We start from the raw sequence: 14,561 nt of genomic DNA on the forward strand, positions 1-14,561 counted from the left end.
TCTAAGCTGACTCCTCCCCCAATTGCTACACCCAATCAGGAGTCAGCCTGACTCCTCCTCCTGCTCTGCTTGACTACCAAGATGCCAGCCACTGTTATGCAGGCTTCGGCCTAGCCGACTAAAAGGTAGATTTATTACACAGCACCTCTTCTCTCTGCACATTTTTTCTACTTGGGAAGACTTGCCAAGAGATTCTCAAATTGGTGGAGGGCTGCATATGATCCAAGGACCAAATATTGCCCACTTTTTGCCCTATGCATTAAGACCAATATCTGGAGTTTAAGTAGATCCCATTGATGAGGTCTTCCCCTTCTTCAAGTCTCCTCTACACAGGCACTATAATCCACCTTGACACCAGCTTAAGGTTGCAAGGTCAACAAAATATACACCCCAATGTGATCTCCAACATATATCCAGCCAGAAAGTGGGGGTTTAAAAACTATCCAGAAATTCTGGATAGTCCAAAAAATACTGCTGAAGCTGATCTCTATATGGCCACTGCAGAGCAGGAATGTGGGTTCAACATGGGAATGCACATGATGTGAATGTGGTGAAACATCTATACAGTGTTTCCTCACTACTTCACGGTTCACTTTTAGAGGACTCACTGTTTCGCGGGTTTTGAAAATATTAATAAAAATATTAAATATTAAATATTTATGTCCAGTGGAGGCCAGGGACCCCAGAATTGCAGTGACCTGAGGCACGGTGGGGAAGGCCTGCCTCCAGGGGCAGCTCAACCCATTACGCAAAGTAAGCATTTGCAGTATAGCTGATTTTGCCCAGGGGCGTTCTTGAGGCGCTCTTGGGGGAAAATAGACCATGACATATGCGAGTTGTAGTTACTGGGATGTATAGTTCACCTAAAATCAAAGAGCATTCTGAACTCCACCAATGATGGAATTGAACCAAATATGGCACACAGAACTCCCACGACGAACAGAAAATATACATCAGTGATTGGGTTGGGGGGGGGGAGCACCAAAATACTGTTTGCTTACCTTTGAAAATTACCTAGGGCCGCCTCTGCCTGCCTCCCTGGCCTCCACAGACCCAGGAAGTGTCTGTGGCCTGCCTCCCGCTGTTGCCTGCGTGACTCTGGAGGCTCTGTGGAGGCCAGGGAGGCAGGCAGACACCCTTGGGATGGGCCGTGAGGTGGGTAAGGAAACACAGGTAAGAAAATACTATATCAAATATATAAAATAATGTATAAATATTAAACTTAATAATGATGTCCCCACTTTGCAGATTTTCACTTACTGCAGGTGGTCCTGGAATGGAACCCCCACGATAAGTGAAGGAACACTGTATACAATATGTATGCATGGAGAGGAAACAGCTTTTTCTTTTTTGATTTGCCTTGAATTGTTGTAACATTGATCCTTATTTGATAGGCTGCTTCTTTGCAGTGCATCTTGCCAGAGGAGGCAGAATTAATCAGCAATCCACACCATTGGCCTGATGCTGTAGGCTCTGAATTCCTCCTGTGTGAACTGCATCTTAGCTTTTAGCTGATTCCCAGGGTGCTTGTACAGGCATTCCAGAGCAAACTGGATCTATTTGGCTGAATCTATACTGCCATATAATGCAGTTTCAGAATGCAGATTAATTGATGGTGTAGATTTATAATCCAGCTCAAGACAGTTAATCTGCATTGTGAAATTGTATAATATGGCATTGTAACCTACTTTTAATAAGTAGGTTACAATACCATATTATATTATTAATATAATCCAAATTTTGATCCACATCATAAATCAGATTAAATGGCTGTGTGGAATCAGCCTAAGCGTTCATTTATACTCTGTGTTTATTTATGTTTTCTCCATAGGGAGGGAATATTTTTAACATAAGATATGGGAAATCTGTGAATCTTCAAATGTTGCTGCACCACATTCCTTCTAAGCCCATATCATTGGGCATGCTGACTGTGAATGACTCAAGTTGGAGTCACACAACATCTAGAAAGCCAAATGTTCTTCACTACTGGGCCAAGTGATATCACTAAAATCAAATGAACTTTCATTTTAGATTGAGATTAATATTTTCTGTATGAGGAAACACATTTATAACGAAACATTTGCAGATGGAAACCCAGTGCTTTGTGTGTTTATATCAAAAGAAAGAAAAGGAGAGAGAAAAGCACTTTGAACCTTGACAGAATTTTGGAAGGGCAAAGCAAATATACATAAATGCACATATAAGCAAATCTCTCATAACAGTGGGCCAAGAATAGCAGATTCTTTTGAATATAGTTTACTTCCTTAATTTTTTCATATGCAATTATAAGCTTATTAAAAGTAGGTTAGTCATGATATGTTTATATAATGATTACATTTGGCTCAGAGACAATTTTATCAAGTTATCCTTCATGTCAGATTGTGCTTTGATGAGATAACAGCATTTTTTTAAAAAAAATGTACAAATGCTGCTACGTGCCATTTTAGGAACAAAATTAAAAGCATTATTTGAAAGTTTAAATGGCATCATAAAAATGTTAATGAACATCAGGACAAACTTCAGTCTATCCTATAATTCAATTGGCCAAAGTAAATTCTAAACTTGTAATCAAAGCATCATTTTTTTTATTTCCCTCCAACAGTTGAGCACAAAATGCATTGGTAACATAGATGAGGCACATATGGTGACATGTTGTTGCTCATCTTTTCCTTCACCTCAAATCACAAGCAGTTCATTATTTCTAAAAGCCACTTATGATATCCAAAAAATCTAGTCACAGCTTTCATAATTCTGGGAGACTAGTCATATAGAACATATGAACAGCTCAGCTCATGGTAAACCATTGAAGGAAAACATTGTCATCTCCAGATTGCAAATCACAAAAACAGCCAAGTCAGCAAGTTGAAGGCTAAATCAGACATATACTTTAATACTGTGGTTGCCAACCATGCCTGCTTTTTAAAAACTAAATGACAAGCACAATTGCTCTCAATTTTCCTTGGGACCGCAATGTGCAAGGGAAGATGAGGTTTAACCCTCCCTTCCTTAACTGTGTGCACTATGAATTTGTCTCCTGCCAGCTTCCTATGAAGCTTAGGAAGAAAACTTCTGTTTGCTTTAACAGATTTTCCTTCTCTAAGCTTCATAGCCATGTTAAAAGGTGACTTTCGTAGAGATTACAGTTCAACCAAAAAAAGCCTTCAGCTACTGCTAGTTGGCATTTCATTCTATTGCCCTGGGTGCTAATAAAGTAAAAGTAAAGGCTTTCCCTGACAGTAAGTCCAGTCGTATCTGGCTCTGGGGGTTTGTGCTCATCTCCATTTCTAAGTCAATAAGTTGTCCATAGACATTGCCAATGTCATATGGCTGGCATGAGAGACTAGGACGTGGAACAATGGCTTCAAACTACAAGAAAGGAGATTCCATCTGAACATTAGGAAGAACTTCTTGACTGTGAGAGCCATTCAGCAGTGGAACTCTCTGCCCCGGAGTGTGGTGGAGGCTCCTCCTTTGGAAGCTTTTAAACAGAGGCTGGATGGCCATCTGTCAGGGGTGCTTTGAATGCAATGTTCCTGCTTCTTGGCAGAGGGTTGGACTGGATGGCCCATGAGGTCTCTTCCAGCTCTATGATTCTATGATTCTATGACTGCTTGGAGCGCCGTTACCTTCCCACCGGAGCAGTACCTATTGATCTACTCACATTTGCATGTTTTCCAACTGGCAGAAGCTAGGGTTAACAGTGGTCGAACCGGCAACCTTTTGGTCAGCAAGTTCAGAAGCTCAGCGGTTTAACCCACTGCAACACCAGGGGCTCCGGGTGCTAATATATGTTGGTAATATTGATACTTTAATATTAGATAATGAAGCTAATTTGCAGAGCTCAGGAAAAAAATCAATTTTTTGGACTACAGAGTTCAGGCTGGGGAAGATAGTTATAGTCCATAACAGTAACCTTCCTAAACTGTACTGATCCTCTCTCTACTAATTCAGTCCATGCACAGACCTCATTCTGGTCTGATTTGGAAATGCCATTTTTGGACCATAATTCCCAGACTCCCCAAGGGAGCATAGTTTGAGGATTCTGGGAGCTGCTGTTCAGAAATGTAAGCTCTGGTCAGGTCTTTGGGCTTAAACTCTATGCTGGCTTCTTTCTTCCATTTCCTCTTTCCATCTCACTCTCCCCTTCCCATCAAATATTACCTGTAAGGACTTTGAATGCCAAAAAGGTTTCCAAAAGACAAATATTACTCATTCCCATTGCTTACTTTATGCAGCTTGTAGTATTGTTCAGCGCCTATTCCACCTTGTTCTTCTCCAGTCCAAAGGACTAAACGCAGAGTTCTCTTGGGACGGAGACCTAAATTAGTTTAAAAGAAGACAAGAAAAAGAAGTCATGAGAACCAGTGAAATACTTTAGCTAGAAATGTAGGTAAACCATGTTCTTAGACATGCCCATCAACATCTTTTTCAATTTGCCACTCTGCTCACCCTGTGACAAGTCTTTCTCATCTACCATAAGCATCAAACTAATCTCCATGTTTTTCCTCTATGTTTTGCTCCCCATTCTTTACACATTCTAGACCACACATTAACTGTATACACTCATATATAAATTGAGCTTGTGTGGAGAGTAAGTCTGGAGGCCAAAATTATGGATTTTGATATGATCCATGGATAAGTGACTGGCTTGACTTTGAAGTAACTGGGGGTGGCCACAGCCGACAGGGAGCTCTAGTGTGGGCTGGTCCATTAGGTCACGAAGAGTTGGAAGCGACTAAACAAATAAACAACAACAACAACAACATGGATAAGTAGTAAGTCATGCTGCAGAGAGGAGAAAGCACCAATCCCACCACAATTTCCTTGTGAGAAAAGGTCAGGACCAGTGCCATGCTGGAGAGTTGAGGTGTCAGTGCTTCTTTTAAATTCTCCCAGGATGGATTAAGCTTTCAGTTTTTGCTATTCAGAGAAAGGTATGCTTCATTTTTTTACAATAGTTGGAGTACAATATACACAATGATCCATAGATATCTATGGCTCATGCTCTTGTTACATCCAGGATAGACTACTGCAATGTGCTGTACATAGAGTTGTCTTTGAAGACTGTTTGGAAACTTCAAATACTCCAATGAGAGGCAGCCACACTAATAACGGGTGGCATACAGGGGGCACACAACTCCCATGTTACGTCAGCTCCACTGGCTGCCTGTTGCTACCGGGCACAATTCAAAGTGCAGGCTTTGGCCTATGAAGTCCTAAATAGTCTCAGCCCAGTTTACCTGTCCGAAAGCATTCCCTTTACGAACCGCCATGAAGACTTAAGATATTCTGGGACGGCTCTGCTCTCAGTCCCCCACCGTCACAGGTGTGTTTGGTGGGGATGATAGAGAGGGCCTTGTCAGTGATTGCCCCCCAGCTATGGAACTCCTTTCCTGGCAAGATTAGATCAGCCCCTTCCCTCCTGTCCATCAGAAAGATAGTAAAAATCTGGCTGTGGGACCAAGCCTTTGGGGCAGTGCAATGAGGCAATAATAGAAAACCTGCTCCGCTGATCGGAGCCAGCATGATGTTTTGAGATGGCTTTGAACAACTGATTTTAAAGTAGATGTAACTGATTTTAGTATCTGTGTATATTTATAGTTATTTGATGTTCCGGCATGGGATGTGGGCTATATATATATATTGGGTTCCGCCTTAAGTCCCCTTTGAGGTGACATGGGCAGAATATAAATGTTTCAAATAATAAATAAATACAGGTGTTTTTTTGGTTGACATTTCTAGACCTTGCATGTAGGATACTTTAGTATTTCCATGCCACCAGAGACCAGTGGATTAAATCCACCATTGCACTATTGTGGGAGTGGGCACATGTGGAAGCGGGGGACAGGGATGTTTTTAACCCCAATGCCTTGTAGGGGCAGCACTAGTATTCCCTACACATCTGGAAGTGATGTCACATTCACTTTTAATTCCAGCTAACTTTCAGCTAATTCTGGGAGGGGGGTATTTGAGCACTGAAAGGCTTCGAGGAAGGGTGTTGGAGATTCAATTGTGTATCTGATGGTAAATCAGCAGCCCTTTGGGATTACAAAATATATCCAACGTTTGCTCTTGTACAAAAATCCACTAACACAAGTACATTTTCTCTTTCTCTCCAGTCCCCACATCCCTCTGTATAAAGATTTGTTGGGACCCAAAATATGCAAGATTATTATCATATGCATAGAATAAAGGAAAGAGAAAGGCACACAATTGTTAAAGCTGCATTTTAAGAGTTCAAGCAAACAGAAAATAGACACAGAGAGAACAAATCTCTGATTTGCATAAGCAAAACCTCAAAAATATCCAAGGGATTTACTAGTGCACTTCTTAGCAACTATTACAGCACAGGATTATGGCCTCCATCAGCCAGATGGCCAATGATGTCATATTAAGATAATAAAACAGTAATCACGTTGAAGCCATTGCAAGTGTCCACCGCTCAGGGTCAGGTCGGGTGTTTACAGGGGTTGTTTTGCTTCTCTTTTTAAGAAGTCTGCTCAGAAACATGTGCTTTTTAAATTACTGTCCAAAAAACCACCTGGAAATTAAAAGTTTTAGAGGATGAATGGCACAAATGTGGTGCGGCAAAAGGGGTCAGGCAGTAAAGGCAGTGGATTAGTGATGCTATAAATTATTAAATACTAAATGGCACTGATGGATTAGATTATGTAAGGGTTTAAGTGTGTCCATAGGTGGGGGGAAATGCAACTGTGCTGGAAAATGGTTTCTACCTTCTTGACCATATGGTACTAAATTATGCTTGTAGAAATCACAAGAACAAGGTTACATCTGTGAACCAATCAGAGGAGAAAAATAACAACTCAGCACAAATCTACACTTTTCCCATAATATCAAACAGAAACAAACTCCACATGAGTTGTGAACAATATATAATGGAATAAATAATGAGAAAATACTACAGGTGGTCACATACAGTTCCCAGCTGAAACCAATCAATTATTTTTAAAAACATACTCCGTTCTGGAGAAGAATAGGGCCCTCTAAATGGCTCTAGGTGACAGGGCTGTACTTGCTTACAGACAACATCTTAGTCTTAAAAAACTACTCAATCCTCATATTACTCTGGCAGCAAAGATACATGGCCTAATAACACCACTCACAACATTGGAGGTAATCTTGCTCATCCTATGTGCCATCCTTCATCAACAAAGCCCGCCTGTACTCTTTTGTTGTTGTGTGCTTTCAAGTAGTATTTGACCCATAGAGATCCTATTACAGGGTGTTCTTGGTAGATTTGTTCAGAAGAGGTTTGTCATTGTCTTCCTTCGAGGTTGAGAGAATATGACTTGCCCTGTGGGTTTCCACGGTTGAGTGGGCAATTCACATTCTGGTCTCCAGAGTTGTAGTCATAATACTCAGACTATTACACTCTGCATTGTATACTAGGCCTGTCGGTTTCGTTTCGTTGATTCGTTATTTCGTATTAAAATCGTTATTTTTTGCATATCCGAAGCGATATCAAAACATATTTTCAAACCCGGAAGGGTTTGAAAATATCGAAGCAGCAGCCCCATTTTTTTTACGAGCGGAAGCTCCGCTCGTTAATGGGATGGAGGCTGCTGACTGTAAATGGGGCGGGCGGGGCGAAGGGGCGGCGCGAGGAGGAAGAGGGCGCAGGAGCGCGCGCGCCATCCGATCGGCTCGGCTCCTGCGCCCCCCTCCTCCTCCTCCTCCTCCTCCTCCTCCTCCCAGCTGGGAGGAGGAGGAGGGGGAGGAGGAGGAGGGGGGCGCAGAAGCCGGAGCCCTTTGGATGGCGCGTGCGCGCTCACAAGCGGCCTCCGCGCGCCATCCGGATCCGGCTTCTGCGCCCCCTCCTCCTCCTCCTCCTCCTCCTCCCCCCAGCTGGGAGGAGGAGGAGGGGGAGGAGGAGGAGGGGGGCGCAGAAGCCGGAGCCCTTTGGATGGCGCGTGCGCGCTCACAAGCGGCCTCCGCGCGCCATCCGGATCCGGCTTCTGCGCCCCCTCCTCCTCCTCCTCCTCCTCCTCCCCCCAGCTGGGAGGAGGAGGAGGGGGAGGAGGAGGAGGGGGGCGCAGAAGCCGGAGCCCTTTGGATGGCGCGTGCGCGCTCACAAGCGGCCTCCGCGCGCCATCCGGATCCGGCTTCTGCGCCCCCCTCCTCCTCCTCCTCCTCCTCCTCCCCCCAGCTGGGAGGAGGAGGAGGAGGAGGAGGAGGGGGGCGCAGAAGCCGGAGCCCTTTGGATGGCGCGTGCGCGCTCACAAGCGGCCTCCGCGCGCCATCCGGATCCGGCTTCTGCGCCCCCCTCCTCCTCCTCCTCCTCCTCCTCCTCCCCCCAGCTGGGAGGAGGAGGAGGAGGAGGGGGGCGCAGAAGCCGGAGCCCTTTGGTGCGCGGAGGCCGCTTGTGTGACTTTTCAGGGCTGTATATGACCATGTTCCAGAAGCATTCTCTCCTGACATTTTGCCCACATCTATGGCAGGCATCCTCAGAGGTCTGTTGGAAACTAGGCAAATGGTGAGTTATATAATATATATCATCTAATATTATCGAATGTCCAGGGTGGGAGAAAGCCATTCAATGCTAATCAAGGTGACCATTACTGCAACATTCACACTTAGCCTGTTTGATCAAGAAAATTTTTTTTTCTAAAATGTTTTGTAAATAATAACGAAAATTCGTAAATAACAAAACATTTTTTTGGAAAGTTTTGTAAATATTTTTAATATCGAAACAAAAAAACACCCCAATTAAGAATCGAATTTAGAAACAAATTTTTTCTTGATCAAACAGGCCTATTGTATACACAGAATTGCCATCTCTACAGCAGAGGATAGGAATATCAAAAAAAATCAATAGATTAATGTTTCAACTTTCATGGACAGCTATTCTGGAACTCTAGGTAACAATGAAACCTCGTCTGAACCAATCTACTAATTCAGTTGCCAACCTTTAGTCTAGGGCTGTCGGGAATGAAGGAGTGCTAAAATAGGTTCTTGTCACTGGTTTCTCATTGGGCCATTTTACATATGGCTACAAACTCAGAAGTAACCAGGATAAAAGGGAAGGTGGCTACATAACGCTTCAAAAATGCAGGCAGAATTTGGCTCACAGCTGAAAAGCACATTTTAAAAAGGTGCACTTAAAAACCAATTTCGCCCCCAAAATGCATACCTTCGCATGACTGCAGTCATGAAAAACACGTGTATAGACTGCTCCAGCATATGTGTATGCTTTAAAAGCCCAAAGCTGATGATTAGTTAATTGGGCTGTCAAAAAATGGAGCCATGGGCACACAGGTGGCTAAAGGGAAGCAGAATGGGAAAGCAATTAAAACTCACCAAAAGCATTCTTTTCTTTTTGATATTTATCATATTAAACAGAGCTTGAATTAACAAATTTGGTAAAGAGGGAGATAAGAAATCTGCTTGTGTATATATTAAGGTATTTGCATGTGCACATGTGAGGTCCAGAGCATAACGGAGTGAATTTTTATCGGCTTCAAAGGAAGATGTGAGGACAGCAGGGGAGCATTTCCCGAGACTGACAGATCTGTGTGTAGACCTGTTGTACGGTCCTGGGATTTTTTTGCCTCAGTTTTAAAATGTGCATTGTGCCTTGGGCTTCATCTACACTGCCATATAATGCAATTTGAACTGAATTATAATGGTCAGATTCATATAATGTGGATTGAACTACATTGAATTGGATTATATGAGTCTACACTGCCATATAATACAGTTCAATGCAGTTAATCTGCATTTGGAAACTGCATTACATGGCAATGTAGATGGGGCCTTGGTATCCATGGAGAGCGCAATCACCGTATCAGGAAAAGATAGCTGTGAAGGAGGAAAGGCTCCTTTATCCCATTTGGGGGAACTTTATGGAACCTCATCCTGCTTCACAATATGATAGGATTAAAGCAGCACCCCAAGGCACCAGTTTAAAGGTGTTGCTATTAGTTTTCTCTGATTCCTTACCTAAGTTATTTAAGAGGTTATGAACGAGGCTCTAAAAGCAATGGTAAACAATTTGAAATTTTTGACATTCAGCTGTCATGCTGTGACTAAATTCCCATTAGAAGATTTTCCCCAGATTAGGAAATCCAATAGGTCTCTTGACACTTTCAATACTTTGCCTTAAAAACAATACTCAGTAGGAGGCACCTAAGCACCTTTCATGAATTCATATTTCCTTTCCCGAATTTGAAGTAAAAGCAAAGTTTTGCTTGAATTTTTCCAGGGTTTTAACTTGCAAGTAATGATAAGCTCTCATCAGATGGCTGAGGTTTATTTTTTTAAAAAAAAAAATCCATGTGGCCTCTCCTTTAGCTGGATGTGATTTTAAAGAGAGGTGTAAGTTACACTGGACATATAAGTAACTGCTGTGCTGATATTAGATTGAGAGGCTTAGCAAAATGAATTACTCTGGCTTTCTTGAAGATATTACTTTCTGTCATTACTGCTCCATGCTCTGATTTCTTTGAAACCCATTTGTGGAGGTGAAATATAATACAAGCAGGATGTGTATGACATGTTTCATTATGGCTGCTTGCTCATTTTTGGCATCATCTCCCAGCTTTTCCATTCCAGGCGGACGAAAGGGGGCGATTGGATTTCACAAGGCACAAGAGATTCCCCGAATGCCACTGGTATTTACCAGTCTGAGTGGAAAGTTACTCAACACCTTTTAAACAGCACCTGATGACAATACACCAGACTATCTATAACATGGATGTAGAAACAAGCACAACAGCTACATATTTAGACACATATTCCATTACAGCAGCTTTACACTCATGTGTCAAATGCATGACTAATATACAACCCCATGCCTGTCTCAGAATAAGCTTTCTATAAATAAAACAGCAAACATTTGCTTTCCCACAATGGTCTATAATGAGAAAAATGTAATACAACAGTGGATTTGCCACTTCATTATGTCATTTGACCCAGCCAGGAAACACTCAGTTGAGCAACACTGATTTATTTCTTTAAAATTTTAATCTAACTTTTTCTACAATCCAAAAATGTACATTTAGGTTCAGATTGGTGCTTGTAAAAATTACTTTATTGGACTCTCCCAAATGTACCACCTGATTGGGCGATTCTGGAAGGTATGGGCCAAAAAAAGTAACTTTTTACAAGTACTAGGTGGTCCAGAAAGTAAAATTTGGAACATAGTCCCAGAACCACCAAATGCTGCATGTGGAGTGGTTATTGGCTTCCTAGTGGAGATACAACACAATATCAACACACAATCTGTCTACTTCAAGAGGACTTGGTAACAGAAGCATGAGAGCAAGCAGGCCTACCTATTCATATCTTGATTAATAAAACAGACAACTGATTTCTTGCCATGAAAGGAATTAGATCCAAGCATAAAATGACTAAGATGATAGCTACACAGAAATAACTGGACTCATGTATTGGAATAAGATATGTCCAGTTTATGCAAACTAGATCCTCTACAGTGGTGTAGAAACATAGAAAATTAAACTGAGATTGTTATCGAACACCACTAACCCCCCCCCCCCCACCACCACCCCAAATAAAAAGGCTGAAATTGTATAACAGGGTGAAGTCTTGGTCACTCCATGACTCCCCTTCTCTCTGGCTGTGTCTGTACACATCTTATCAGGTTTTATGTGCACTTGGAAGATTCCAATTAAGTAATGTACAGCATAAATGAACATGTGGCAAATGTGCTCTGTGGATGGTCCCCTCAGAAGTCCCAGAACAGGACCCATACTGGGTTTGACACGGGTCTTTCAGGAAGACCTGGGTCTTTCCTGTATCAAATTACTTCAGATTCTGTATCCACAGATTCAACCATCGTCAACTTGAAGATAGTCTTTAAAAATCCAAAAAAGCAAACATTGATATTCCCATTTTATTTTTTAAAAAACCCACAATTTTATTACACCATTTTATATAATGGGACTTAACCATCCACAGATTTTGGTATCCACAGGTGGTCCTAGAACAGTGGTTCTCAACCCGTGGGGCCCCAGGTGTTTTGACCTACAACTCCCAGAAATCCCAGTCAGTTTACCAGCTATTAGGAGTTTTGGGAGTTGAAGGCCAAAACATCTGGGGACCCCACAGGTTGAGAACCACTGATCTAGCTAGTCTGAAACTGCAATCAGTGTAGATAGGGCTTTAGTTTATGATGTGGAAATGTTCACATTTAATGAATTCATTTCAAGTCATGTATCCAACTTTTCATATAAACTTTTCATACAAACCCAACTTTTCATATAGAAAGCCCTCACAAGGTGATCATGGACATCAATTTGAACCAGTCTTGATAAGATCAAATTTTATAGATGTTCACATCCCTAATTGTTAGCACATTATTCATTCAGTCAGCCATTTAAACGTGCTGAAATATAGAAAGATAAAAATGGAGGAAGGCCACTTTAGATGAGGTTACACTCTTCTGAATAGGCTTCTCAGTGGAGCTTTCAAGGGACTCTGTGTGATGTGAAATAATTATCTGATTTGGGGAATCAGAAATACATAAAGAGGAGAAAGATTTCAATATTGTGGGGAAAGGAGATAAACTTTCTGTGTGTGTGATAAAAATTATGTGGAAGAAAAGGGTCATTGAAAGGAAAGAGAGAACTCAAAGGATGCTCGCTGAGGGTGATAGGAAATAGTCTTTGGTTACAACTTCAAAGGTAATTCTGACAAAGAACACAGCAGATAAAGGGAACAAAGATGTGTTAAGAGGCAAGCACAAGACATTCAGGGTTAGACATTTTCCCTTTAGTAAAGTAATGGGCCAATTAAGTATGAAATATACAGCAACAGACATAAGACTGGCCAGGGATTACAGGAACATTGGTGAGCAATCTGTGCTGAGGTAATATCTACACTATTTCAGGACAAAAAGAAAAATAGCAATGGTAGGAAGAACTCTCTAACAAGATAAATGTCCAAACGAAGATTAGCTATTTCTGAGGAGGCCAGGTTTGTCAATCTGGCTGCAGACTGATGAACAACCAGGGCATCTGATATTTGCTCTCAATGGGAATGGACTGGGGATTCTGGAAGCTGTTGCTGTTTCACCAAGTGCTATTGTTTTCGCGATTGTTTTGCTATTGCTTTTGCTATTGTATTGATGTCACTATTGTTTTCAACAGTGCAATTTCTGTAGCAGGATTTGTCTGACTCAAGCTAAAATTGCTAAATTCTAGGTTAAAGCTTCTCACATTTCCATGAAAACTCCAATCAGAAATGTTGCAGCATCCCTGATGAGCACAGATGATGTTTGTGTATACAATTACCTTCAGGCTATGCTTATAAGGTGTATATGAAATATCAGTGAACTTGATGCTTAGACATGAATCCCCATCTCCAAGATATCTCATTATGTAAGTATATGCAAATAGAAGTATTCAGGAATCTCCAAAAATTCAAAACACATCTGGCCCAAGTATTTTGACTATAAGATACTCAACCCGTTCAAGGGACTGAATGCAGGCTTGATATTCTAGAGTTTAAAAAAAATCTAAGAGCTAAACACTCTCTTTGTTTTCACAATGAGCACCCCAATTCTCTGACGAAAGTGTCAAAATACTCAGAAGTGTTCAGACTTTCTAACTACAGACATGTTCTGGTGTTAGTTCAGGTGAATGCTTTATTCCCTATTCTACTACAAGAAAGATTTCAGAGTATTCCATATTTATGTCCCTGAATTATCAGGGAGGCTAATTGAAATTACGGTCATATTTAAAGAATTCTTTTAAGAAACTAGTTTGACATTACTTTTTGTACAAACACAGATGTCAGATCGAAACATTTCCAGAAATAATTTGTAAAACTGGATAAATGGCCAAAATGTTTTGGTTTTAATGTTTAATGATGGATCCGCATAAATGTAACCAAAAGCAAAACATTAATATTGACCTGTTAAAGGACAATATTACATTTAAGTTTTAGTTATGTTTTTGTTTATCTGTAACTGAAAATTAATTAAAAATTGGTGAGGACTTCAACATCCAGACATAGGTATTCTAAGCAATAATTTTACAATAATCACTGATGTTGTTAATCAAAATGTATGGGTCCAGGTTGTAATGGCATCGTTTCTTCTTCTATAGCTTGTATCCATAAAATAAAACTATTCATTTTCTTTTCTCCCACATTCAACTTTTTTCAGACTTCAGGTTGTTTTTGTGACATTAAGGAAGAAACCTAGTTGGTGCAGATAGTAGTACTTCAGTAAAACTATTTTCAGCCCAGAGAAAACCTTACTGCACAATGTCATTCAATGCCGTAGGCATGGCTAAACACACAAGGATGCAATGTTTTAATGTCTTTCATTTCACTTTCTCGTCACACTAAACATGGTCATATTCTGAGGTTTTTTTCTGTCACACTAAATACTTCATGAAAGTTGTAAAGGACCTTCGCCAATGGTAATGAAGCTGCCACCAAATTGTAAAGAGACGCTACCAATTAGTGAGGAAGCGCCTAGGTTTAGGAGAGAGGAGCCACTTATTTGTAAATGGCTCTGGTATTAAAGCTCTATTTATGTTGTGAGGTAATTTTGGTAGAGTGGGTGCACCGAACGT

The 14,561-nt window shown here is 41.2% G+C and overlaps 1 protein-coding gene across 1 annotated transcript in view; it reads right to left on the bottom strand.

Annotated features, from left to right (window-relative positions):
* Positions 1-14,561, bottom strand: part of CPQ (carboxypeptidase Q) — a 215,098-nt gene that overhangs the window by 61,104 nt on the left and 139,433 nt on the right. The window contains exon 6 of the mRNA XM_060775640.2: positions 4,227-4,318. Within this exon, the coding sequence (XP_060631623.2) occupies positions 4,227-4,318 (92 nt within the window). The remainder of the gene's footprint in view (positions 1-4,226; positions 4,319-14,561) is intronic.

Source organism: Anolis sagrei, chromosome 4, assembly GCF_037176765.1.
Source record: "Anolis sagrei isolate rAnoSag1 chromosome 4, rAnoSag1.mat, whole genome shotgun sequence".
Taxonomy (NCBI): Eukaryota; Metazoa; Chordata; class Lepidosauria; order Squamata; family Dactyloidae; genus Anolis; species Anolis sagrei.